This window comes from Scyliorhinus torazame, chromosome 6, assembly GCF_047496885.1.
Source record: "Scyliorhinus torazame isolate Kashiwa2021f chromosome 6, sScyTor2.1, whole genome shotgun sequence".
Taxonomy (NCBI): Eukaryota; Metazoa; Chordata; class Chondrichthyes; order Carcharhiniformes; family Scyliorhinidae; genus Scyliorhinus; species Scyliorhinus torazame.
The window spans coordinates 32243854-32269342 of NC_092712.1; the positions used below are offsets into that span (position 1 = coordinate 32243854).

The 25489-nt window shown below is 50.6% G+C and overlaps 1 protein-coding gene across 1 annotated transcript in view; it reads left to right on the forward strand.

Moving 5' to 3' along the window:
- LOC140424738 (vasoactive intestinal polypeptide receptor-like) overlaps positions 1 to 25489 on the forward strand; it is an 86781-nt gene that overhangs the window by 18536 nt on the left and 42756 nt on the right. Inside the window, exons 3-6 of the mRNA XM_072508086.1 lie at positions 8602 to 8709; positions 10942 to 11042; positions 20730 to 20827; positions 22853 to 22985. Coding sequence (XP_072364187.1) covers positions 8602 to 8709; positions 10942 to 11042; positions 20730 to 20827; positions 22853 to 22985 — 440 coding nt within the window. The remainder of the gene's footprint in view (positions 1 to 8601; positions 8710 to 10941; positions 11043 to 20729; positions 20828 to 22852; positions 22986 to 25489) is intronic.

The window sequence follows — 25489 nt, forward strand, 5'->3', positions numbered from 1 at the left end:
TGTATGCAGCCCAGGGGGTGGGTGGCTGGCGGCCTCAGTGGCCAGGGCACCCGGCCATGGTGGCCGGTATGGGTACCGGCATACGGTGCAGGCTGGGGGTGCAACATGGCACCGGCCACGCGCGGACCCGACCTTCCAGATAGTGACCCCATGTAACCCCTCTCGCGGCAGAATCCCGTCCATAGTGACCCCATGTAACTCCCCAACGCCTGACCACCCCCCGAAAACTAAACTCCGAAGGTCTGCCCACGGACTCCGTCCCGGGCCCCAGCCATTGTCTCAGGGCAAACCAGACCGTTGGGAACCTTACCACCGGACTGAATCTTAAGCTGAGTTCCCAACCTGCATATCCTCTCCAGAACGGAGACGGAAGGCGGGGTAGGTGGCGGTGTCATGGTAGCGTCACTGAACTAGCAATCCAGAGGACTAGGTTAATCCACTGGGGGCATGGGTTCAAATCCTGCCCCTGCAACTGGTGGAATTTAAATTCAATAACCCAGGAAACCATCACCAATTGTTGTAAAAACCCATCTGGTTCACTAATATCTAATAGGGAAGGAAATCTGCCGTCCTTATCCCAGTCTGGTCTACATGTAACCCCCCAGGACCACCCCCCCACCAGTACCCCCAGCCCCTACCAAAGCCCCCCTGGCCAGTGGAATCCGCCCCCCACCCCCCCCCCCCCCCCCCCCCACCCCCAATTGTGGCGGCGCTGGACACAGTCCGCAGCCGCCACGCGTGGTTGACGAAACCTCAGACCACAAGTGATCCACGCCTTCGGGAAGTCGGCCCATTGGGGGAGGGCCTTCAGGTGACGTCCTGAGGCCGTCCCAATGGCGTGCGGCGCACTCAGCGACGATGCTGTTTTAAAAGGGGCGGAGCATCTGAAAACAGGCGCCGCCCCTGATTTCGGAATCAAAAGGGGATTCCCCGCCCGGTCGCCAAATGCGATTTTGCAGTCGGCAGTCGGAGAATCCCGTCCATAGTGTCAGAAAGGAGAACACAGCCCATTGTGTGCGTGTGCGTGTTTGTGCGACTGTGCATGAGGGAGGGTGGCGAGTGAGGGCAGGAAAGGGTTAAGCTGTGAGATAGCCTCGAGGTTGAGGGCCATCACTAAGCAACGGCCTCTTGAGCAAGTTGCTGGGAACTGACCAAGAGTCATGGAACTGAACTCCAACGGAACAACTAAAGGCGCAGCAACGGAGAAAATGGCAAGGGACAAAAATACATGGTTGGCCAGGTTGGCACCCTTCTACCCTCTGTGCTGTTTACATTGGGAGGTGCCCTGTGTTACCAGCCTGTTTGCTCTGTTGATACCATCGAGCAGAATTATGATCACGCTATGAGCTTGTTGGGATAAACACGCGTGTAACACAAAACTATTATTTTCCTTCTTATCTGCTAAACAAACTCATGGAGGTGGTTGGCCTTGTTCACGCTGTAGGATCGCTTCATGGTTGCGTTACGCAATTCAGCTTCCTGGCTGCCATGCTACCTGGCAGGGTCAGTGCTTCCCTCTCTCCAAATTTCCAGTCTTCCGTTTGAAAATCACTTCCCTCCTCATAAAAAAATAAAAATCCTCCTGTTGACCCTTCCCTTTTTGCAAACCCTTACTCCATCTCCAACCTCTCTGTCCTGTGAACATGTTGTTTCGCCAAAAACATTCATGGCTATCTTTCCTGAAACATTATGGATGGCGCTGGCGCAGGAGGAGGGCGGTGCGGTAAACCCTTGCCTGGTTCCTTTCCTATCCATTGTGCTGTGGTCAGACTATCTCCAATAATGTTTCCTCTTCCATGCTCCACACCATTACCTCTCCCAACTCCACCCAGGCCTCTGTATCGTCAGGATGCTTGTCCGGCATGCAGCTAGACTCAAAAAACCTCCTCCAGCTCAACATTGGTAAGGTTGATGTCATTGTCGTCAGCTGCCCCCACCTAAACTCCCCAACGCCTGACCACCCCCCCGAAAACTAAACTCCGAAGGTCTGCCCACGGACTCCGTCCCGGGCCCCAGCCATTGTCTCAGGGCAAACCAGACCGTTGGGAACCTTACCACCGGACTGAATCTTAAGCTGAGTTCCCAACCTGCTTATCCTCTCCAGAACGGAGACGGAAAGCGGGGTAGGTGGTGGTGTCATGGTAGCGTCACTGAACTAGCAATCCAGAGGACTAGGTTAATCCACTGGGGGCATGGGTTCAAATCCTGCCCCTGCAACTGGTGGAATTTAAATTCAGTAACCCAGGAAACCATCACCAATTGTTGTAAAAACCCATCTGGTTCACTAATATCTAATAGGGAAGGAAATCTGCCGTCCTTATCCCGGTCTGGTCTACATGTGACTCCAGGCCCACAGAAATGTGGTTGACTCATAACTGCTCCCTGAAATGGCCCAGCAAGCCACTCAGTTCAAGGGCAATTAAGGATGGGAAACAAATGCTGACCTTGTCAACGTGACGTCAAGAAGCATCTGAAGGCACTGGGTACTGGGTATCGCTATGGCTCCTGACAATAATCCTGAAGACCTGTGCTCCAGAATCTGCTGTGCCCCTAGCCAAGCTGTCCCTGTACAGCGATAAGTTCATAAGATATAGGAGCACAATTAGGCCATTCGGCCCATCGGGTCTGCTCCGCCATTCTATCGTGGCTGATATGTTCCTCATCTGCTACCTACAGTGCTACAGACCAAGAGCTGGATTGTGAAATCAGCCAGAGCATCTCCTCCCTAGAACACATGATCCAGGAGGGGGAGTTGGCAATTTAGCTTCCGCAGCCTAAACACCCTCAATGTGATCGTGGCTGATCCCATCTCGGCCTCAACTCCACCGTCCTCCCCGTTCTCCATAACCCTCCAATCCATTACCAATTAAAAACCTGTCCAACTCTTCCTTAGATTTACTGCTCCTGCATCCGCTGCACTCTGGGGCAGCGAATTCCACAGATTCACAACTCTTTGGGAGAAGTAGTTTCTCCTCAAATCTGTTTTAAATTTGCCGCCTCTTATTCTAAGATTATGACCTCTCGTTTTAGGATGCCCCACAAGCAGGAGCATCAGCTCCACGTCTATTTATCCATACCTTTCAGCATTTGTATACCTCGATTTGATCTCCTCTCATTCTTCTAAACTCGAGAGAGTATAGGCCCAAACTGTTCAATCTCCCCTCATACAACAAACCCCTCATCTCTAGAATCAATCTAGCGAACCTCCTCTGAACTGCCTCCAATGCCACGACATCTTTCCTCAAATAAGGGGACCAAAACTGTGCACAACACTGGCATCTACCCGGCAATGTGGGTAATTGCCCAGGTGTGTCCTGTACACAAGAAACAGGACAAATCCAACCCAGTCAATTACCGCCCTATCAGTCTACTATCCATCATCAGTAGAATGCTGGAAGGGGTCATCTACAGTGTTATTAAGTGGCACTTACTCAGCAATCACCTGCTCACGGATGCTAAGTTCGGGTTCTGCCAGGGTCACTCAGCTCCTGACCTCATTACAGCCTTGGTTCAAACATGGACAATAGAGCTGAATGCCAAGAGGTGAGGCAAGAGTGACTGCCCTTGACATCAAGGCAGCTTTGACCAAATAGGGCATCAAGGAGCCCTGGCAAAATTGAAGTCAATGAGAATCAGAGGGAAAAATCTCCACTGGTTGGAGCCAGACCTGGCACACAGGAAGATGGTTGTGGTGGTTGGAGGTCAATCATCTCAACTCCAGGACTTCACTGCAGGAGTTCCTCAGGGTAGTTTCCTCGGCCCAAACATCTTCAGCTGCTTCATCAATGACCTCCCAGCATAAGGTCAGAAGTGGGGATGTTTGCGGATGACTGCACAATGTTCAGCACCATTCGCAACTCCTCAGATAGCGACGCAGTCCATGTCCAAATGCAGCAAGACCAGGAGGGTAATTTTGTGCTTGCATTCGCCGTCAGAGAGATGCCTTATTTCAATGCATTTTAATACGGTTATCCAGCCCCCCGCCACATTATTCCCCCTCACTGAATTGCAAAGCAGTTTCCTCTGGGGGTGCAGAGGTAAGTTTAGCATTGCCATTGCTGAATCCCCCACAATCAACATCCTGGGGGTTGCCATTTTCTGCTTTGACAAAGAGTCATCGGACTCGAAACGTTAGCTCTTTTCTCTCCCTACAGATGCTGCCAGACCTGCTGAGATTTTCTCTTTCGATCAGAAACTGAACTGGACTAGCTATATTAATACTGCGGCTACCAGGGCAGGTCAGAGGCTAGGAATCCTACAGTGAGTAACCCACCTCCTGACCCCCAAAGCCTGTCCACCATCTCCAAGGCACAAGTCAGGAGTGTGATGGAATACTCTCCACTTGCCTGGATGAGTGCAGCTCCAACAATACTCGAGAATCTCAACACCATCCAGGACAAAGCAATCACCTGATTAGACCCCATCCACAAACATTCACCCCCTCCATCACTGACGAACAGTGGCAGCCGTGCGTACCCATCAGCGTGGATTTATGAAGGGGGAACAATGCTTGACAAATCTACTGGAATTCTTTGAGGGTGTAACTAGTCAGGTTGATGAGGGGGAGCCAATGGATGTGATATATTTGCACTTTCAGAAGTGTTTCAATGAAGAGATTAGTGTGTAAAATTAGGGGTAGTGTATTGAGATGGACTTTATTGAGATGGACAGATAACTGATTCACAGACAAGAAACAGAGTAGGAATAAACAGGTATTTATCAAAGTGGCAGGCAGTGGCTAGTCAAGTACTGCAGGGATCGGTGCTCAGACCCTAGCTATTTACAATGTATATTCATGATTTAGATCAGCGAGCAAAATACAATATCTCCAGATTTGCAGATGACACCAAGTTGGGTGGGAGGGTGAGCTGTGAGGAGGATGCAGAGATCCTTCAGTGTGATTTGGACAAGTTGAGTGAGTGGGCAAATGAATGACAGATGCAGTGTAATTTGGAGAAATGCGAAGTTATCCACTTTGGTAGCAAAAACAAGAAGGCAGACTATTATCTGAATGGCCATACATTAGGAGAGGGGAATGTGCAACGAGACCTGGGTGTCCTCGTACATCAGTCACTGAAGGTAAGCATGCAGGTGCAGCAGGCGTTAAAGAAGGCAAATGCTATGTTGGCCTTCATTGCGAGAGGATTAGAGTACAGGAGCAGGAATGTCTTGCTGCAATTATACAGGGCCTTGGTGAGGCCACACCTGGGGTATTGTGTGCAGTTTTGGTCTCCTTGTCTGAGGAAGGATGTTCTTGCTCTAGAGGGAGTGCAGCGAAGGTTTACCAGACTGATCCCTGGGATGGCGGGACGGACGTTTGAGGAGAGATTGAATCAATTAGGATTGTTTTCTCTGGAGATATAATTAGAGAGATCCTCTAATTAGAAAGTAAGAATTCTATATATAAGAATACAAGATATGTCATATATATAATAAGAATATATATAATATTACATAGAATAATATGTATAAGAATATATATTAGAAATATATAAAGAATGTACAGAAATTGAGAATAACAGCTATCATGTCCTAATGACATCCCAAGCACTTCACAACCATAATGAAAATGAATGAAATGAAAATCACTTATTGTCACAAGTAGGCTTCAAATGAAGTTACTGTGAAGCGCCCCTAGTCGCCACATTCCGGCGCCTGTTTGGGGAGGCTGGTACAGGAATTGAACCATGCTGCTGCCCTGCCTTGGTCTGCTTTAAAAGCCAGCTATTTAGCCCTGTGCTAAACCAACCCCCCATAAGCAGTCAATTTCTGCATAGTAAGATCCCATATACAGCAATAAAGCGGGAGAGACGGTGGTGTTTTGGTAATGTCACTGGATTAGTAATCCAGAGGCCCAGGGTAACGCTCTGGGGTAAGATACGCAAAATATTGCGGGTGCTGGAATCTGAAGTAAGAACCGAGGACACTGCTCTCCTCGCGCACTGGGGTCGCAGGTTCAGATCCCACCCCGGCAACTGGTGGAATTTAAATTTGATTAAGAAGATCTGGAATCGAAAGCTAGTCTCAGTAATGGTGACTATGAGACGATTATTGGTTATTGTAAAATCCCATCTGGTGCATTAATGTTCCTTCAGGGAAGGAAATCTGCCGTCCTTACCCCGGTCTGGCCTACACGTGACTCCAGACCCGCAGCAATGTGACTGACTCTTAACTGCCTCCTCTGAAATGGCCGAGCAAACCAATCAGTTCGCGGGCAATTAGGGATGGGCAAAAAAGGCGGGCCCAGCCAGCGAGGCCCACATCCCGTGAAAGAATAAAAAGACAGACCTATGACCAGGTAACATCTTTTAGCGATGGTTGCTGACAGGAAATTGTCAGCAACAGTTCTGGCCTTTTAGAATAATGGTACTTCAGAGTAGATGGATCCTCAATTGAACATCTCACCCAAAAGGCAGGACCTCCAACAGTACAGTCTTCCCTCAGTACTCAGGCTGGCCAAATCTTTTGCCGGGTTGGTCCCAGTTATTCACTAAATTTCCCGGCGTTCCAACAATTTCCTAAAAATTGTTCAAACGTCCCGCTTTTCACATTTCCTGACTTGATGGGCCGAACGGCCTACTTCTGTTCTTCGGTCTTATGGCCCCTCCTCTTTCTGTCAAATTTAAACTGGACCTATGGGAAGAAAATCGATGTGAAATGTCCTTCCTGTCAACACCCATCACAATGCCGGCAGTAGACCTGTAACCCCCCCCCCTCCCCCCCTCACTGCTCCCTTGACATCCACGTGGGAGGGGGTCACAACCTTTTTGGCACCGATGGCTCCATTGCGGATGCCGCCTTTTAAATGATCTACGGAACAGATCTAGCTCCTCCCCCAGAGATCTGCCATTGGTCGCACAGTGTGTCAATCATCATGGAGCACCTGCCATCCCATGGCGATTCAATGGGTCCCGGTTTTGATGTTTGGCTGACCCGTACAGCACTGGAGTGTCGAGATTCTCGGGAGTGAGCGCCTGAATCTACAACCTCCTGCCTTACAGCCAAGAGCGCCTAGACAGAGCCAAGAGCTAATATCCACAGGAACCCTCTTATAACAGATACACATAAACCGGTCACTGACGTTATCAGTACGCTGGCACCCTGGGATTTTAAGATTTGCGGGATGATTCCACAATCCAGAATGAATCACACTCACAGCAATCTGATCTGTGACCTAGAGCCTGAGATTAGCTACCCATTTAAATGTAGGGCCAATTGTTTCAGTAGGGGTGAATTTTACCCCACGCCACCCCCTTTAGGGGGCAGCCCCCCCTCCCCAACTTGACTTGCCCCCCATATTATGGGAGGTAAGGCATTAAGATGCCTGCCCACCCTAAGGCCTATTCAGTTCCTTAACTAACCAAATAATGGACACTTAAAACCCCATTCTGCCTCTGATTCAGTAATACATGCTGGTGGTGGTCAGTAAGGCGGAATGGAAGGGATTAGTCCACCAGCTTTGACAACACCAGCTAAAGGCAGGAAGGAAGGGTGGGATGCACTTCTTCTCCCCATGACTGTTGGGCGCAGCATTCCCCGCCTCCTCGCCTACCCCGGTCCCTCATCCCTCTCCTTCCCCTCCCATGCCCACGCCGTCATAAATGCCGTCGCGTTTTATGACGGCGTGAACGGGCCGCTGCCAGGACTAATTCTGGCCCCTACACGGTTCGCGCCGCTCCAGCTGCCGATCCCGGCGCAAGCTGTGCGCCGAGGGATCCGCGCATGCGCAGTGGCACCGACGCCAACGCGCGCATGCGCAGTGGCCTTCAGCGCGCCAGCCCCGCGCGACATGGCGCAGGGCTACAGGGGCCGGCGCGTAGGAAAGGAGGTCCCCAGCCACAGAGGCCGGCCCGCCGATCGGTGGGCCCCAACCGCGGGCCAGGCCACATCGGAGCCCCCCCCCCCCTCCTCCCCCCAGCCCACAGGCTGCCACCCAACCCTTCAACGCCGAGGTCCAGCCGGCGGGACTCGTTTTTTTTCTTACGGCCGCTCGGCCCATCTGGGCCAGAGAATCACAGAGGGGGGCCGCATAGAGCAGCCCGCGATTGGCGGCACTCCAACCATTCCAGCGCCTATGGTGCCGATTATCCGCTCTGCGGAGAATCGCGTACCGGTGTCGGGGCGGCGTGGCCCGGTCGCGGGGATTCTCCGGCCCGGCCCAGGGTTGGGAGAATCCCGCCCTCGTGTTCCTGATCCCTCCCGAACCAAAATCCCCAGATTTATCTTTAAGCCCAGGAGACATATTTTCCTTTTACAACTGCCTGTAGTCCCAGCAGTGGCCACTACTTGCTTCCTGCGCTGCTGGGACTGCCGGCTGATTGGTTGGCAGCTCGAGGTGTAGGTGGAAACTCCTATCTCTACGGGGCGTCCCTCTCTGGTCGAGTAGGCCACCCCCAGCATTAAATTGCTGCAGGGCCGCCAGGTTTCAAGTCGGCAAACTGCCGATCAACTTTTCAACTGGGTACGCGAGGATTAAGGCCTCCCTGCAGAATGGAGTTTAATATCTCAATGGTTTGACGCCCAATGTTTCAGGATCGATTATTTCAAAGCTTACCGTTTTGGTGTCTGATTTATTTTTTAAATGTTTGTTTCCGTTTGCAGGATGCCAAGTAATGTGGGACAACATCACCTGCTGGCCTGCCACGCGGGCTGGGGAGACCGTGGTGAGGCCCTGTCCGCTGTTGCCACCCATTTTCCTGAGCGCTGAAGGTAAGCTGTGACTCTCGCGGTCTTTTGCATCCCTCGCGTAATCTCACATAGCTGGTGGTTGGAGCTGGATTCCGAAGACTGGGATAGGGTCTCATCGCCAATCTACATGATTAGGATGGGGGTAGGGCGGACGGCGGGAGATTGTTTCCATTGGCCGGGGAATCTAAAACACTGGGGCACAGTCTCGGGATCGGGGGTCGATCATTTAGGACTGAGATGAGGAGAAATCCCTTCACTCAAAGGGTTGTGAATCTCTGGAATTCTCCTTCCCCGAGGATCGCTCCATCGTTGAATATATTGGAATAGACAGATTTTTGGTCTCTTGGGGAATTAAGGGATACGGGGAGCGGGCGGGAAAATGGAGCTGAAGACCACGATCATTCATGATAGTATTGAATGGTGGGGCAGGACCGGTGGGCCGAGTGGTCTACTCTCTGCCCCTATTTCCTGTACTCCTATCCAACTAAAGGGTGACTAAGTGCACTTTGACCTCTCAGAGGGACCCTCCCCGTCCTCTCCTGCCCCTCGCCCTGGAGGACACCCCAAGCACAACCCGGTGTCTCAGTGGCGCCTCGACACGTTTTGATTTTTTGCCCTGCTTCAACAGTGTTTTGAACCAGAGAATTCCTGATCAGAACCGAGCAGAACATTTAATTTTGGGGGGATGGGAATATCTTAAATTTGGATCCTCCTGTTACCGTTTTTGTTTGATTTTCGCAGCTGTCCAAGGAGAAAAATGGATTCTGTGCATGTGACTTTTCAACATGGCTGCCCTGGCATTAAACTGATTTTGGGACTGGGCCTTGCGTCATGGAAACCATTCTCTATAACAGTCAGCTGATCCACAAGGCCAGTTCCACACTAAGGCACCATGTTGACTTACTTTTTCATTCCTAGGCTGTGAGAGTCTCTGGCTAGTCCAGTATTTATTACCCGTCCCTAGTTGCCCTCGAGAAGGTGGTGGAGAGCTGCCTTCTTGAGCCGCCTACAGTGAGGTGCAGGAACACCCACTGTGCTGTTGGGGAGGGAATTCCAGGATGTTGCCCCAGCGACAGTGAAGGAACAGCTGATATGTTTCCAAGTCGGGGTGGTGATTGACTTGGAGGGGAACCTCCAGGTGGTGGGGTTCCCAGGTATCTGCTGCTCTTGTCCTTCTAGATGGCAGTGGTCGTGGATTTGGAAGGTGCTGCCTAAGGAACTTTGGTGAGTTGCTGCAGTGCACCTTGTGGATGGTACTCACGGCTGCCGCTGTTCGTCGGTGGTGGAGGGTTTGAATTGTTTGTGGAAGGGGGAACAATCAAGCGGGGCTGCTTTGCCCTGGATGGTGTTGAGCTTCTTGAGTGTTGTTGGAGCTGCACTCATCCAGGCAAGTGGAGAGTATTCCATCACACTCCTGACTTATGCCTTGTAGATGATAGTATCCACCCTCAGGACTCCAAGGGTACCACATAATGGTACTTGCAACATGATTGCCAACAATTGTACACCTATTTAAATATTCGTTCGGAGGGAACACCAAGCTTTGCAGAGTGTGTCCGTATCAAGTGAGGCAGAATGAGATCAGAATTTTTGGAGAGTTTACATTTAAAGGTTACCAACACATACACCCGGGAGAAGGTTTTTAATTATGTACGTTGTAGCTATAATGGCTTTTCACTACCAATCAAGCATTAACCAACATCACTGGTTTGATGTTGAACCTTTGTACGAGTTGTTTGTGTTTTCCTAACGGGAGTTGCTGCCATGTCAACCATGGATCAGCTCCAGAACCAGAAGGCTATAGTTCAAGTCTCGCTCCTGAGGTTTAAGCACAGAATTAAAGCTGATGCTCCCTGCGCCGTACTGAGGGGTGCTGTCAGATGTACCATCTTTCAGATCGGGGGTTAAACCCAGGTTTCGCTCAGTGGGCTAGACGGCTGGTTCGTGATGCAGAGCGAGGCCAGCAGCGCGGGTTCAATTCCCGTACGGACTGAGGTTATTCATGAAGGCCCTGCCTACTCAACCCTGCCCCTCGCCTGAGGTGTGGTGACCCCCAGGTTAAATCGCCACCAGTCAGCTCGCCCCCTCAAAGGGGAAAGCAGCCTATGGTCATCTGGGACTTGACCTTGTCAAACCATTTGTCTTATTACTGTCCTGTGAAGCATCTTAAGAGGTTTTGCTATGTTGAATGCAAATCATTGAGATACAATCCAGTCCAAAATTATGAATAAACACAAAATGTTTGCCTTGCAGCCAACGTCAGCCGGAGGTGTACAAGCCAAGGCTGGGCCGATCTCACCCTCCCCTATTTCGTGGCCTGCGCATACAATAACAGCATGGCATCCAACGAGGAGGTTTGTCAGTTTCTTGTTGCTATCCTTCAAACACGGGGCAGCACGGGAGCACAGTGGGTAGCACAGTTGATTCACAGCTCCAGGGTCCAAAGATGTGCGGGTTAGGTGGATTGGTCATGATAAATTGCCCTTAGTGTCGAAAAAAGGTTAGGTGGGGTGACGGGGATAGGGTGGAGGCGTTGGCTTAAGTGGGGTGCTCTTTCCAAGGGCTGGTGCAGACTTGATGGGCCAAATGGCCTCCTTCTGCACCGTAACTTCTATGAATACGTGCTCCCGTAAGCTCAGCGAGCGACACATGCGTAATTTAAAATGGCTGACAGTGAGTGCAGACCCACCTGGCAACAGTCATCAGGAAAAGTGTTGGGGCCCTCCATTCAATGAATCGGGTGAGTTTAACCATCAAAAATGCAAGCCAAGCACTGGGGCTCATTTCTAGAACAGAAGTTTTGGCCACATTTAGCACTGTTGCTTCTCAGCGCCAGGGTCCCGGATTCGATTCCCGGCTTGGGTCACTGTCCGTGCGGAGTCGGCACGTTCTCCCCGTGTCTGCGTGGGTTTCCTCCGGGTGCTCCGGTTTCCTCCCACAAGTCCCGAAAGACGTGCTGTTAGGTAATTTGGACATTCTGAATTCTCCCTCTGTGTACCCGAACAGGCGCCGGAATGTGGCGACGAGGGGATTTTCACCAACTTCATTGCAGTGTTAATGTAAGCCTACTTGTGACAATAAAGATTATTATTATGTAAAAATAGCAAAGGCACTTGTGGTCTACGAACAAATAATTGAAGGTGGCAGGACAGGTTGGGAAAGTGACTAACAACGCATTTGGGATCCTGGGCTTTATAAACCGAGGCAAATGTTTTTCGCAAAGCAAGTGGTCGGGGTCTGGAATGCACGGCCTGGAAGTGTGGTGGAGGCAGGTTCAATCGGAGAGGGCATCAGATGATTGGAAACAATGTGCGGGGGTACAGGGGAAAGGCAGGGGAATGGCGTACAGTCAGGACGCTCATTCGGAGAGCTGGTGCAGACGCGATGGGCCGAACAGCCTCCCATTGTGCTAACAGCCTCAGCTGGATTATCGCGACCACCTCTGGGCACCACACCGCAGGAAGAGTGTGTGAAGGCATCAGGCAGGGGGCAGAGCAGAGTGACGAGAATGGTTCCAGAGGGCGGGGATTTTAGTGATGTTGGCAGACTGGAGAACGGGGGACTGTTGTGCTCGGGAGACGAAGGAGGATCTGGTGCAGGTGCTCAAAATCATGGGGAGTGCAGACGGAGAAACGTGGAGAGAAACTGCTCCCATGGGGGGGGAAGAATTGAGAGCCCAAATGTGGTGCCTTTCGGGCCTCATCTCAATCATGAGCTGCCAGATCTTGCCGCTGGCTCCTTGCTTAAGGCCTCAGAGAGGACACAGCTGGAGCACTGTCTGCAGTTCTGGTCACCACATTATGGGCAGGATGTGATAGCACTGGAGAGGGTGCAGAGGAGATGTACCAGGATGCTGCCTGGGCTGGAGAGTTTTAGCTATGAAGAGAGACTGGGTAGACTGGGTCTGTTTTCCTTGGAGCAGCGAAGGTTGAGAAGGGACCTGATAGAGGTGTATAAGATTAGGAGGGGCACAGATTGGGTGGATTAGGGTGGATAGGGGCTGGTTTAGCACAGCGGGCTAAACAGCTGGCTTGTAGTGCAGAACAAGGCCAGCAGCGGGGGTTCAATTCCCGTATCAGCCTCCCCGAACAGGCGCTGGAATGTGGCGACTAGGGGCTTCTCACAGTAACTTGGAATCACTAGCTTTCGGAGCGCAGCTCCTTCCTCAGGTGAGTGAAGAGGTGGGTTACACAAACACAGCATATACAGACAAAGCCAATGATGCAAGACGATACTTTGAATGCGAGGTAATTAAGTCTTTACAGGTCCAGATGGAGAGAGCGATAATCGCAGGTTAAAGAGGTGCGATTGTTCCTCACGGGCCACGCGTTTGGCATTCTGCAAAGCCAGCAACAGCTCCTGGCTCCAAGGTTTAATTATTTCACTTCCCTGCTGAAGGCCGCTTACTAGGCCCTACCCCCCACCAGGAAGGTTTCTACAAAAGGAATCCCGCTCCACAAAGCTTGGTCAGATTTTTCGGAAGGGTTCTAAAACAAGGGATATAGGCTCGCGGGTCGCGCCTCCTGGGGACTTTACGGCAGGTTCAGGTGGCTGCCTGTTGTGGCCTGAACATCATTCAAGAGCAGAACGTCCCTCCATTAAACAGACTGCAGGATGACCAATTATTACTCCGGAGGGTCTAACCTCGCGCACAAGAAATGGCTCCTCTCGTGAGGCGGCACAGCACAAGTAGGCCGAGAAGGTGAAGGAGGCCAATATCCACTGGAGTTCAGAAGAATGAGAGGTGATATTATTGAAACAGACAATATCCTGAGGGGACTTGACAGGGTGAATAGCCACAGGATGGTTCCACTTGTGGGGGAAGCGAAAACAAGAGGAACATTTTAAATGTACGAGGCCTCCCTTTTATGACAGAGATGAGGAGAAATCCTCTCTCCCAAAAGGTCGCTGGTGTGTGGAATTCTCTCCGCCAGAGAGCAGCGGAGGCTGGGTCTTTGAGTTTACCCCAGGCAGAGTTAGTCAGATTTTTGTGAGGCAAAGGAGTCGCGGGTTATGGCGGCCAGACAGGAAAATGGAGCTGAGACCACAATCAAATCTTATTGAGTGGTGGGGCAGGCTCGGAGGGCAAGGTGGCCGCCTCCCTAAAAAAAAGCGTCTGCTCCTTAAAGGAGATATTTAATTCCTCCATCGTCGGTCAGCCAGTGAGTAACTAGAGAATTAGGATTCAAGATTGGATTGAACAAAGAACAAAGAAATGTACAGCACAGGAACAGGCCCTTCGGCCCTCCAAGCCCGTGCCGACCATCCTGCCCGACTAAACTACAATCTTCTACAATTCCTGGTCCGTATCCCTCTATTCCCATAGCATTCATGTATTTGTCAAGATGCCCCTTAAATGTCACTATTGTCCCTGCTTCCACCACCTCCTCCGGCAGCGAGTTCCAGGCACCCACTACCCTCTGTGTAAAAAAAACTGGCCTCGTACATCTACTCTAAACCTTGCCTCTCACACCTTAAACCTATGCCCCCTAGTAATTGAACCCTCTACCCTGGGGAAAAGCCTCTGACTATCCACTCTGTCTATGCCCCTCATAATTTTGTAGACCTCTATCAGGTCGCCCCTCAACCTCCGTCGTTCCAGTGAGAACACACCGAGTTTATTCAACCGCTCCTCATAGCTAATGCCCTCCATATCAGGCAACATTCTGGTAAATCTCTTCTGCACCCTCTCTAAAGCCTCCACATCCTTCTGGTAGTGTGGCGACCAGAATTGAACACTATACTCCAAGGGTGGCCTAACTAAGGTTCTATACAGCTGCAACATGACTTGCCAATTCTTATACTCAATGCCCCGGCCAAGCATTGAAGGCAAGCATGCCGTATGCCTTCTTGACTACCTTCTCCACCTGTGTTGCCACTTTCAGTGCCGTGTGGACCTGTACAACTAGATCTCTCTGACTTTCAATACTCTTGAGGGTTCTACCATTCACTGTATATTCCCTACCTGCATTAGACCTTCCAAAATGCATTACCTCACATTTGTCCGGATTAAACTCCATCTGCCATCTCTCCGCCCAAGTCTCCAAACAAAATCCTGCTGTATCCTCTGACAGCCCTCATGGTTATCCGCAATTCCACCAACCTTTGTGTCGTCTGCAAACTTACTAATCAGACCAGTTACATTTTCCTCCAAATCATTTATATATACTACAAACAGCAAAGGTCCTAGCACTGATCCCTGCGGAACACCACTAGTCTCAGTCCTCCAATTAGAAAAGCATCCTTCCATTGCTACTCTCTGCCTTCTATGACCTAGCCAGTTCTGTATCCACCTTGCCAGCTCACCCCTGATCCCATGTGACCTCCCCTTTTGTACCAGTCTGCCATGAGGGACCTTGTCAAAGGCCTTACTGAAGTCCATATAGAGAACATCCGCTGCCCTACCTGCATCAATCATCTTTGTGACCTCTTCGAAAAACTCTATCAAGTTAGTGAGACACGACCTCCCCTTCACAAAACCATGCTGCCTCTCACTAATACGTCCATTTGCTTCCAAATGGGAGTAGATCTTGCCTCGAAGAATTCTCTCCAGTAATTTCCCTACCACTGACGTAAGGCTCACCGGCCTGTAGTTCCCTGGATTATCCTTGCTACCCTTCTTAAACAGAGGAACAACATTGGCTATTCTCCAGTCCTCCAGGACATCACCTGAAGACAGTAATGATCCAAAGATTTCTGTCAAGGCCTCGGCAATTTCCTCTCTAGCCTCCTTCAGTATTCTGGGGTAGATCCCATCAGGCCCTGGGGACTTATCTACCTTAATATTTTTCAAGACGCCCAACACCTCGTCTTTTTGGATCTCAATGTGACCCAGGCTATCTACACACCCTTCTCCAGACTCAACATCTACCAATTCCTTCTCTTTGGTGAATACTGATGCAAAGTATCCATTTAGTACCTCGCCCATTTCCTCTGGCTCCACACATAGATTCCCTTGCCTATCCTTCAGTGGGCCAACCCTTTCCCTGGCTACCCTCCTGCTTTTTATGTACGTCTACCCTCTATGATTGGATTGGATTTATTGTCATGTGTACCGAGGTACAGTGAAAAGTATTTTTCAGCTCAACAGATCATTAAGTACATGACAAGAAAAGAAAAGCAAAGAAAATACATAATAGGGCAACACAAGGTACACAGTGTAACGACATAAACACCGGCATCGGGTGAAGCATGCAGGGGTATACGGACGAAGGGAGAGGCTCGGAGTAAATTAGACCGGTGTAAAAGATTGACACGATATGAAATTCCTGATTATAAATAGTGGCTGAAGCAAAATCCAAAACAGCGTCAAAGGGAAATGGAACCAAGTCATCATCTCCTTCAGAGCCAGAATGGGTGCAGTGGGCGGAAAGGTCTCTGTCTGCGCTGATATTTCTCACGTCGACACCGTTAACCTGTTAGTCACTTCAGCAAAATCACAAAATTGTTACATCGCAGAATGAGGCCATTCAGCCTCCCCCCCGCCCCCTGCCCCGCCTCCACACACACACACATACTCACACACACACACCACCGCCGATAGCCCTGCGCTTTCCTCCTTTTTTTCTGATAACAATCTAATTCCATTTTCAATGCTTCAAGATAAAGAACAATAAGATTCTCCGGGGGCCAGCAAGGAGAGAGAGGAGGCGGGTAAAATCCGGGCCTACTCCGATCAGCGAAAGCCTCACCTCCAGAGGCAAGAGATTTTTCACAGGCAAGACAATAAAATGAAATGAAACTGCCGGCTGAGTTTTTTTAATTGCGCTTGTTAAACGATTTACTGCAGTGACGGACGTTTCTCCAGCCAGCTCACTGGAGATCATTTGCGCTCAGTGTTGAATATATGTCAAGTTTTATGTGTTTATGAATTAGCAAGCCAGACACACCTTCGAACAACTGCACACACAATTTTGCTGATCCCTTTAACAAAGAAGTAGTTTGGATCCAGAATGTTCCCGTGGCAAAAAGTGTTCAGAGAGGACATAAATAATTCTTCCACTGTGCTCAACTGGCAACTCCAATAATAATAATCTTTATCATTGTCACAAACAGGCTTACATTAACACTGCAATGAAGTTACTGTGAAAATCCCCTAGTCGCCACATTCCGGTGCCTGTTCAGGTACACGGAGGGGGAATTCAGAATGTCCAATCCACCTAAGAAGCATGTCTTTCGGGACTTGTGGGAGGAAACCGGAGCACCCGGAGGAAATCCAGGCAGACAGGGGGGGAACGTACAGACTCCGCACAGACAGTGGCCCAAGCCGGGAATCGAACCCGGGTCCCTGGTGCTGTGAAGCAACAGTGCTAACCACTGTGCTACCGTGCCGCCCAACAGGCTGTCTGCTGTGCAAAGGTTCTCAACCATTTTAACAGTGATTGCTGAATTGATATTATACATAATAGCACCTCCAGTTCAAGAGCTAGGGAAACTTCCTTATGCATGTGCATTTGGGTTGCCAACTTGTGGTTGCCATTTTCCTGGAGGTTTCATCACGTGACCTGCCGCCTCCAGCCTCCTGTTTGGTCGTAAAGAATTCACCAATATTTTTATGACTAATATATGAAAATGTTCAAAGAGCGTGCGGCAAATATCTTTTCCAGCTGGTAAAAGGTGGCTGCTTCTTTTTAAAATTCACTGCTGGAATATTGGTGTCACCTACAAGGCCATCATTTGTTGCCCATCCCTAATTATCCTTGAACTGGGTGGTTTTCTCGGCCATTTCAGAGGGCAGTTCTGAGTTAATCGTATTGCTGTGGGTCTGGAGTCACATGTAGGCCAGACCGGGTAAGGACGGCAGATTTCCTTCCCTGAAGGACATTAGTGAACCGCGGAGTATTACCATAGAATCCCTACAGTGCAGGAGGAGGCCATTCGGCCCATCGACCCTGCTCCGAACCTCTGAAAGAGCACTCTAATAGGCCCACTTCCCCTGCCCTATCTCCGTAACTCCACCCAACCTGCGCATCATTGTATTGTGGGAGGAAACCGGAGCACCCGGAGGAAACCCATGCAGGCACAGGGAGAGCGTGCAGACTCCACACAGACAGTCACCAGAGGCCGGATTTGAACCCGGGCGCTGTGAGGCAACAGTGCTAACCTGTGTCAGTGGATTACCAGTCCAGGGGCAATACCACTACGCCAGCCCGCCCCGGCTAATATTATGCAGTTGTTGAACAAGGAATTAAAGGCTGAGCAGTCAGTCCAACCTCAGCAATGGACAAATTATTGGAAGGTATCGGTGGGCTGGTAAGGTGGATAGAAAAATAGAATGCGAAATTCAATCTGGAAAAGCATGAATGAGGCAATGCATCTGGGAAGGATGAGAGATAGGAGAATGAGAATTGTAGAGGAACAGAGGACATGTCCCCAGATCCCTGAAGGAAGCAGCATTGGTAGATCAGGTGTAAGGCATATGGGATACTTAACTGGCTGAGACACAGGATATAGAGGGAGGTTATGCGAGCACTGTGTACCATGTGGTGATATGCGTCACTGTAGGGGTTAATGTAGATAGACTCGGACGAAATAAACACTAGAGGGAGCACCAGAGACATCATGACATGCAGACATTCAACCAATATGTCAGTAAGATAGGACACGACCAATGGGCAGGCAAGACACACCCAGAGGTGACACTACCACAAGGGGGCTACCCATATTAAAGGACAGGGCACACATGCTCTTCCTCTTTCCATAGGCGACACTCAGACAGACAGGGGCAGATCTGGAAGCATCACACCCACCGCATGGCTTAGAGCAGACTGGTTAGTTAGACTGAGTTACTATAGCAAGATTAGCAGGAGAGTCGAACTCAAGTAGGAGAATTGTTAACTGTCAATAAATGTGTTAAACCTATCTCCAAGTCTGAACCTTCCTTTGTCAGAGTATACATCAAGGAAGCAGCTTATGCTACATGAAGAAGCATAACACAACATACCACACTAGAGAGACCACAGCGAGAGTACTTCATACAGCTCTGGTCACCACAATACAGGAAGTCTGATTGCACGTGGAAGGGAATCGAGGAGATTTACAAACATACAAATTAGGAGCTGGAGAAGGCCACTCGGCCCTTCAAGCCTGCTACGCCATCGAATAAGATTGTGGCTGATCTGATTGTGGTCTCAACTACACATTCCCGTCTACCCCCAGCAATAACCTTTGACTCCCTTGTTGGTCAGGAATCTATATCCCTCTGCCTTCAAATTAGTCATTGGCCCTGTCTCCACCGCTCTCTGGGAAGAGAGTTCCAAAGATCCACAACCCTCTTGTTGAATTCGGTGTTTGATGTCTAGCAAGGAATCTACCAAATGACTTGTGACTTGTCCAAACCAGGATCTTTATTGAATCACACATGGTAAAATAATGACCTGTTACAGAGCAGGTTATCATGGAGTCTCTTTGTACTGCCCTGAAACTACCCCCACGTACAACTTATAACCATCTGCCAATCACCCAATGTGCCCGCACTTATATCTGAGTGCCTTGTCACATGACCCCTCTCTCGAGACCGCACGGTGGGTCTGTATCGCCGCCACCTGCTGGTTGGAGGTCGCACCACCAGCCATCTACAATATTGCTCACAGGGACATCAGCACACCTCTGAGCGAAGAGATTCCTTCTCATCTCCATCTTAAATGGGAGACCCCTTATTTTTAAGCCATGTCTCCTAGTTCCAGTTTCTTCCACAAGGGATAGATCCTCTCAGCATCCAGCCTGCCGAGTCTTTTCAGGATTCTGTACGTTTCAATAAGATTATATCTTATTCCCTTGATCCCCAAGAATAGGCTGGAGGGCTGGTTTAGCTCAGTGGGCTAGTCAGCTGGTTTGTGTGCAGCAAGGTGGTTAGCACAGTTGCTTCACAGCTCCAGGGTCCCAGGTTCGATTCCTGGCTTGGATCACTGTCTGTGCGGAGTCTGCACGTTCTCCCCGTGTCTGCGTGGGTTTCCTCCGGGTGCTCTGGTTTCCTCCCACAGTCCAAAGATGTGCGGGTTAGGTGGATTGGCCGTGCTAAATTGCCCTAAGTGTCCAAAAAAGGTTAAGTGGGGTTACTGGGTTACGGGGATAGGGTGGCGGTGTAGGGTAGTCTTTCCAAGGGCCAGTGCAGACTCGACGGGCCAAATGGCCTCCTTCAGCACTGTAAATTCTATGAACAAGGCCAGCAGCCCGGGTTCAATTCCCGTACCAGCTTACTCGAACAGGCGCTGGAATGTGGCGACTAGGGGCTTTTCACAGTAACTTCATACTTGTGACTATAAAAGGTTATTATTATTATTTATTACAATCTCTATCGCCTTCTCACATAGGATAACCCACTCATCCCAGGTGTTAGTCGAATGAACCTCCCCTGAACTGTATCTAACACATTTGCATGTTTCCCTAAATAAGGAGGCCAGAATGGTACACAGAACTCTATCGACGCCCTGTGGAACGGGATGCGGCCAGGGCTGGGAACGTTTACCTGGGAGGAAAGATCGGATAGGCTGGGGTAGTTTCCTTTGGAACACAGAAGGCTGAGGGGAGATTAAATTGAGGCGTGTAAAATGATGAGGGGGCCGAGATAGAGTGGATAGGGAGAATCTATTTCCCTCAGCAGATAGGTCAATAATCAGGGGGGGGCCACAGAGGGTGGTTACAGATTTAAAGTATCCGGGGGGGGGGATTCGAAGAGAGTTGAGGAGTAACTTTCCAGCCAGGGCGAGTGGGAGTCTGAAATAAGAGAGGGGGCAGAAACCCTCAACACTCTCGAGAGGAGTACTTGGAATTGAAGGTACCCGACGAGGCCAAGAGTTGAAAAGTGGGACGAGGCCGAATGGCTCTATTGTATTGCGAACAGCACAGACCAGGTGGCCCGAATGGCCTCCTTCTGTACGTACTTTTTCTGTGTCCAAACCTAACTCCGTTCCTGATCTTGGAGCAACCCTCAGACTGGGGGAATGGGAAGCAGGCGCCTTGCCGTTCCTCTGTTAGTGTCAGCACAATGGAGGACACTGTGATTGATCTGAATGCTTCTTTCTCCCCCCCGCCCCCCTCAGAGAGAGTTCTTCGCAGCAGTGAAGACCATTTACACCATCGGGCACAGTTTGTCCCTCTTTGCCCTGACGGCCGCTATGATCATCCTTTGTATCTTCAGGTAGGTCGACGTTTTCAGTGTGGGGGTGCTCCCTTTCCGATGCTACGGCAGTAACCAACCCTCCGTGGACTCTGAATCGCTTGGGGGACAGCCGGAGGTTGTGAACGTTGCTACACAAATGCACACTTTTAAAAAGATTCCTTCATGGGACATGCGCGCCGCTGGCCAGGCCCTGGGATTTTTATTGCCCGTCCCTTATCGCCCTCAAGAAGGTGGTGGTGAGCTGCCTCCTTGAACCACTGCACTCCATGTGGTGTAAGTACACCCACAGTGCTGTTAGGGAGGGAGTTCCAGCATTTTGACCCGGCGACAGTGAAGGAACAGCGATATATTTCCAAGTCAGGGTGGTGGGTGATTTAGATGGGAGCCTCCAGGTGGTGGGATTCCCAGATATCTGCTGCCCTTGTCCTTCTGGGTGGGTTTGGAAGGTGCTGTCGAATTTGATTTCCAATCTCTGGCAGGGGTTCCCACTGAGAAGGGCACATGTTGGGGTCCTGCCCATATTTTGTTTGTGGGTAATCAGGTGGTCACACATGCAGGCTAGACTGTGATGCTCAACACGGTTAAATAGACTCGATGGGCTGAATGGCATCCTTCTGCACTGTAAATTTTATGATTCGATGAGAGATGGGGTAGAAGCTGAAGGAAAGGGAATGCTGGCCTTGCAGCCTCCGCCAGACATCACGGGCGGGGTTCTCTGGCCTCCCAGCCGCTTGTTACTCAGCAGCGGGAGGCAGCGCGATGATCGCTGGCGGCGGGAGTCACTGTTCCCGCTGCTCACAATGGGAATTCCCATTGAAGCTACCCCATGCCGCCGGGAAACCCACGGGCAGGGGAGCGCTGCCATGGGATCAGATAATCCCACCGTCAGCAAGCGGCCAGAGAATTGCAGCCTACAGCCCAGACACCTCAAACCACACTGGATCGATAACTGCAATGGCCAATCAATGCTCTTGGGAAAGATGGGTGAAGCTTTCACCAATCTGTTCAAGGCACAACTTTTGACTTTGGGAAATTTGGAGCCAATTGACCTATAAGCGAGAGATGGTGGGGGCATTTGTTCCAGTGTTGCTCTCTCGCTTAAGGTCAATTTTAGGAGGGGGGGTCAAGTGGCGGAGGGGTCAGGAGAAGGGGAGGGGAAGGAGGGACGCAAGGCAGGGAAGCAGGGTGGGGGGGGGGGGGGGACACATGGCAGCGAAGTACGCAGGTACGACCTCACCAGCTGTACGCTCAGGTGACACCGAAAATGCCCCTGATCTGTTCTAACACCAGGAGGCAACACACTCAGCACAGGAACAGCACAGAGGGAGTGGCCAAAGTCAGGGGACCCCATAACCAGACCCCCAACAATAATACCTACACATGTACTGCCTTCCCCCTCCTGGGCTTATATGGGTATCGCTGTTTCTTCCTGTACATAGATATATATTCATTTTGTAAAGATCTCTATGTTTTATGTTCCCTGCAATGCATCTACAAAATGCAGACCAATAAAAACAATTTTTTAAAAAGTCAACTTTACCCCGAACAGAATTACATCCAATGCCATCAAGACATTTTTCGGCACAGAAGGTGGCCATTTGACCCATCGAGTCTATGCTGGCTTTCTGTGGATGGGCTCAGTCAGTTGCTTTCCCCTACTCGGTCCCAGGAACCGGAATGTTTATTTCTCGGAAGTGCCCATCCAATTTAATTTCAAAAGCACCGATCATCCCGTCTTCCACCACCCTTCGGGGCTGGTTTAGCACAGTGGGCTAAACAGCTGGCTTGTAAAGCAGAACGAGGCCAGCAGCGCGGGTTCAATTCCCGTGCCAGCCTCCCCGAACAGGCGCCGGAATGTGGCGACTAGGGGCTTTTCACCGGAACTTCATTTGAAGCCGACTTGTGACAATACGCGATTTTCGTTTCATTTCGTAGTTCCAGTTTTCCCGCCCTCCTTCCCTTGCCCTGTTGTGACAGGCAGCTTTAGCTACTTTGCGATTATCCCCCCAATGTGGGCCACTAATGCGATCATTTTCCCTGCAGGAAGTTGCACTGTACTCGAAATTACATCCACATGCATTTATTCATGTCCTTCATCCTGAGGGCCATCGCTGTCTTCGTCAAGGACCTTGTCTTGTTTGAAGCTGGTGAATCACAATCCTGTCCCCCGGTCTTGGTAAGTACAGGCGGGAGTTGAAGGAGGTGGTACACGCTCTCGGTCAGGCTCGGACAAACCTCTCGTTACCGGAACACATTTACATATTTTTCTCACTTGAGCTGTCGATGAGCAAATTTGAGAAAGATGAATGTTTGGCACGGAGAGACACAGAATTTCAAAACAAAAACTGAGGTCTTAAGGAGAGAAAGAATCTGATGATCAAAAATACGGAAACGTTGTGGGAATAAACTGTCACAGAAAAAAAGAGTAATTAATTAAAAATGACAAACGTGTGAGAGGTTCAGTGTGTGTGTGTGCGTGGAGGTGTAGGTGGGTGAGTGTGAGTGAGCGTGTCAGTGGGTGAGTGTGCGGGTGGGTGTGTGGGTGAGTGTGAGAGTCTGAGTGACTCACACTCACCACACTCACACAGACTCTCACACTTGGCCCCACAAACTCAATCAGACTCTCACACTCACCCCCACACACCCACTCAGTCTCTCACACCCCCACACACTCACTCAGTCTCTCACACTCACCCCCACACACTCACTCAGACTCTCACACTCACCACACTCACTCAGACTCTCACACTCACCCCCACACACTCAGACTCTCACAGTCATCCCCACACACTCAGACTCTCACACTCGGCCCCACACACTCAATCAAACCCCCACACTCACTCAGTCCCTCACACTCAGCCCCACACACTCACTCAGACTCTCACACTCACCCCCACACACTCACTCAGACTCTCACACTCACCACACTCACTCAGACTCTCACACTCACCCCCACACACTCAGACTCTCACAGTCATCCCCACACACTCAGACTCTCACACTCAGCCCCACACTCAATCAAACCCTCACACTCACCCCCACACTCACTCAGTCCCTCACACTCAGCCCCACACACTCACTCAGACTCTCACACTCAGCCCCACACACTCACTCAGACTCTCACACTCACCCCCACACACTCACTCAGACTCTCACACTCACCACACTCACTCAGACTCTCACACTCACCCCCACACACTCAGACTCTCACAGTCATCCCCACACACTCAGACTCTCACACTCAGCCCCACACACTCAATCAAACCCTCACACTCACCCCCACACTCACTCAGTCCCTCACACTCAGCCCCACACACTCACTCAGACTCTCACACTCACCCCCACACACTCACTCAGACTCTCACACTCACCACACTCACTCAGACTCTCACATTCACCCCCACACACTCACTCAGTCTCTCACATTCACCCCCACACACTCACTCAGATTCTCACACTCACTCAGACTCTCACACTCACACTGCACACTTACTCAGACTCTCACACTCACCCCCACACATTCACTCAGTCTCTCACACTCACCCCCACACACTCAATCAGACTCTCACACTCACCCCCACACACTCACTCAGTCACTCACACTCACCCCCACACACACAATCACACTCTCACACTCAGCCCCACACATTCACTCAGACTCTCACACTCACCCCCACACACTCACTCAGTCTCTCACTCACCCCCACACACTCAATCAGACTCTCACACTCACCCCCACACACTCACTCAGTCACTCACACTCACCCCCACACACACAATCACACTCTCACACTCTCACACTCAGCCCCACACACTCACTCTGACTCTCACACTCACCCCCACACACTCACTCAGTCACTCACACTCACTCTGACTCTCACACTCACCCCCACACACTCACTCAGTCTCTCACACTCACCCCCACACACTCATTCAGTCTCTCACACTCACTCCCTCACACTCACTCATACTCTCACACTCACCCCCACACACTCACTCAGTCTGTCACACTCACCCCCACACACTCACTCAGTCTCTCACACTCACTCCCTCACACTCACTCATACTCTCACACTCACCCCCACACACTCACTCAGTCTGTCACACTCAACCCCGCCCTGGATCGAGGTTGCAGCGAAAATCTGAAGGCCCCCTGGTCAATCAGCCCGTCCGCCAACCGTAAAAGTAGACGGGCCACGTAAAATTGAGTTCAATTGGCTCCTGAAGGGCCCGCTGGGGGGGGGGGGGGGGGAATCTCGTCAATCACTGTATCAAAGGTCGGCCAGTAAGACTCCAACCAGAGGAGAGTCCGGTAGGGATCCATCGGGTTGCGTCCTTGCAGTTCTTGTAAATAACCGTTGCAGCTGATTTTACTCAGCGTAGGCGCCTCGTGTCCTCATTAAAGTCTTGACAAGGTGGGCCTGGAAATGATGTTTCCTCTTGTTGGTGAGTCCAGAACTCGGGGGGGCACTGTTTTAAAATTAGGGTGAGTTTTCTTGGCGTTTGTGTGGGGCTGCTGGGGGGGATGGTGATCGCCGGGAGGCGAGGAGAGGGAAATCTAAACTATTTCATTGCAATGATTGGAATACCTCGGCAGCTCCGTGCAGGGAACGTGTTATCCCTTTCAGATGAAGGTAACTCAATCCGGTGTTAACACGATGTGAGGTGACACCTTGGCTC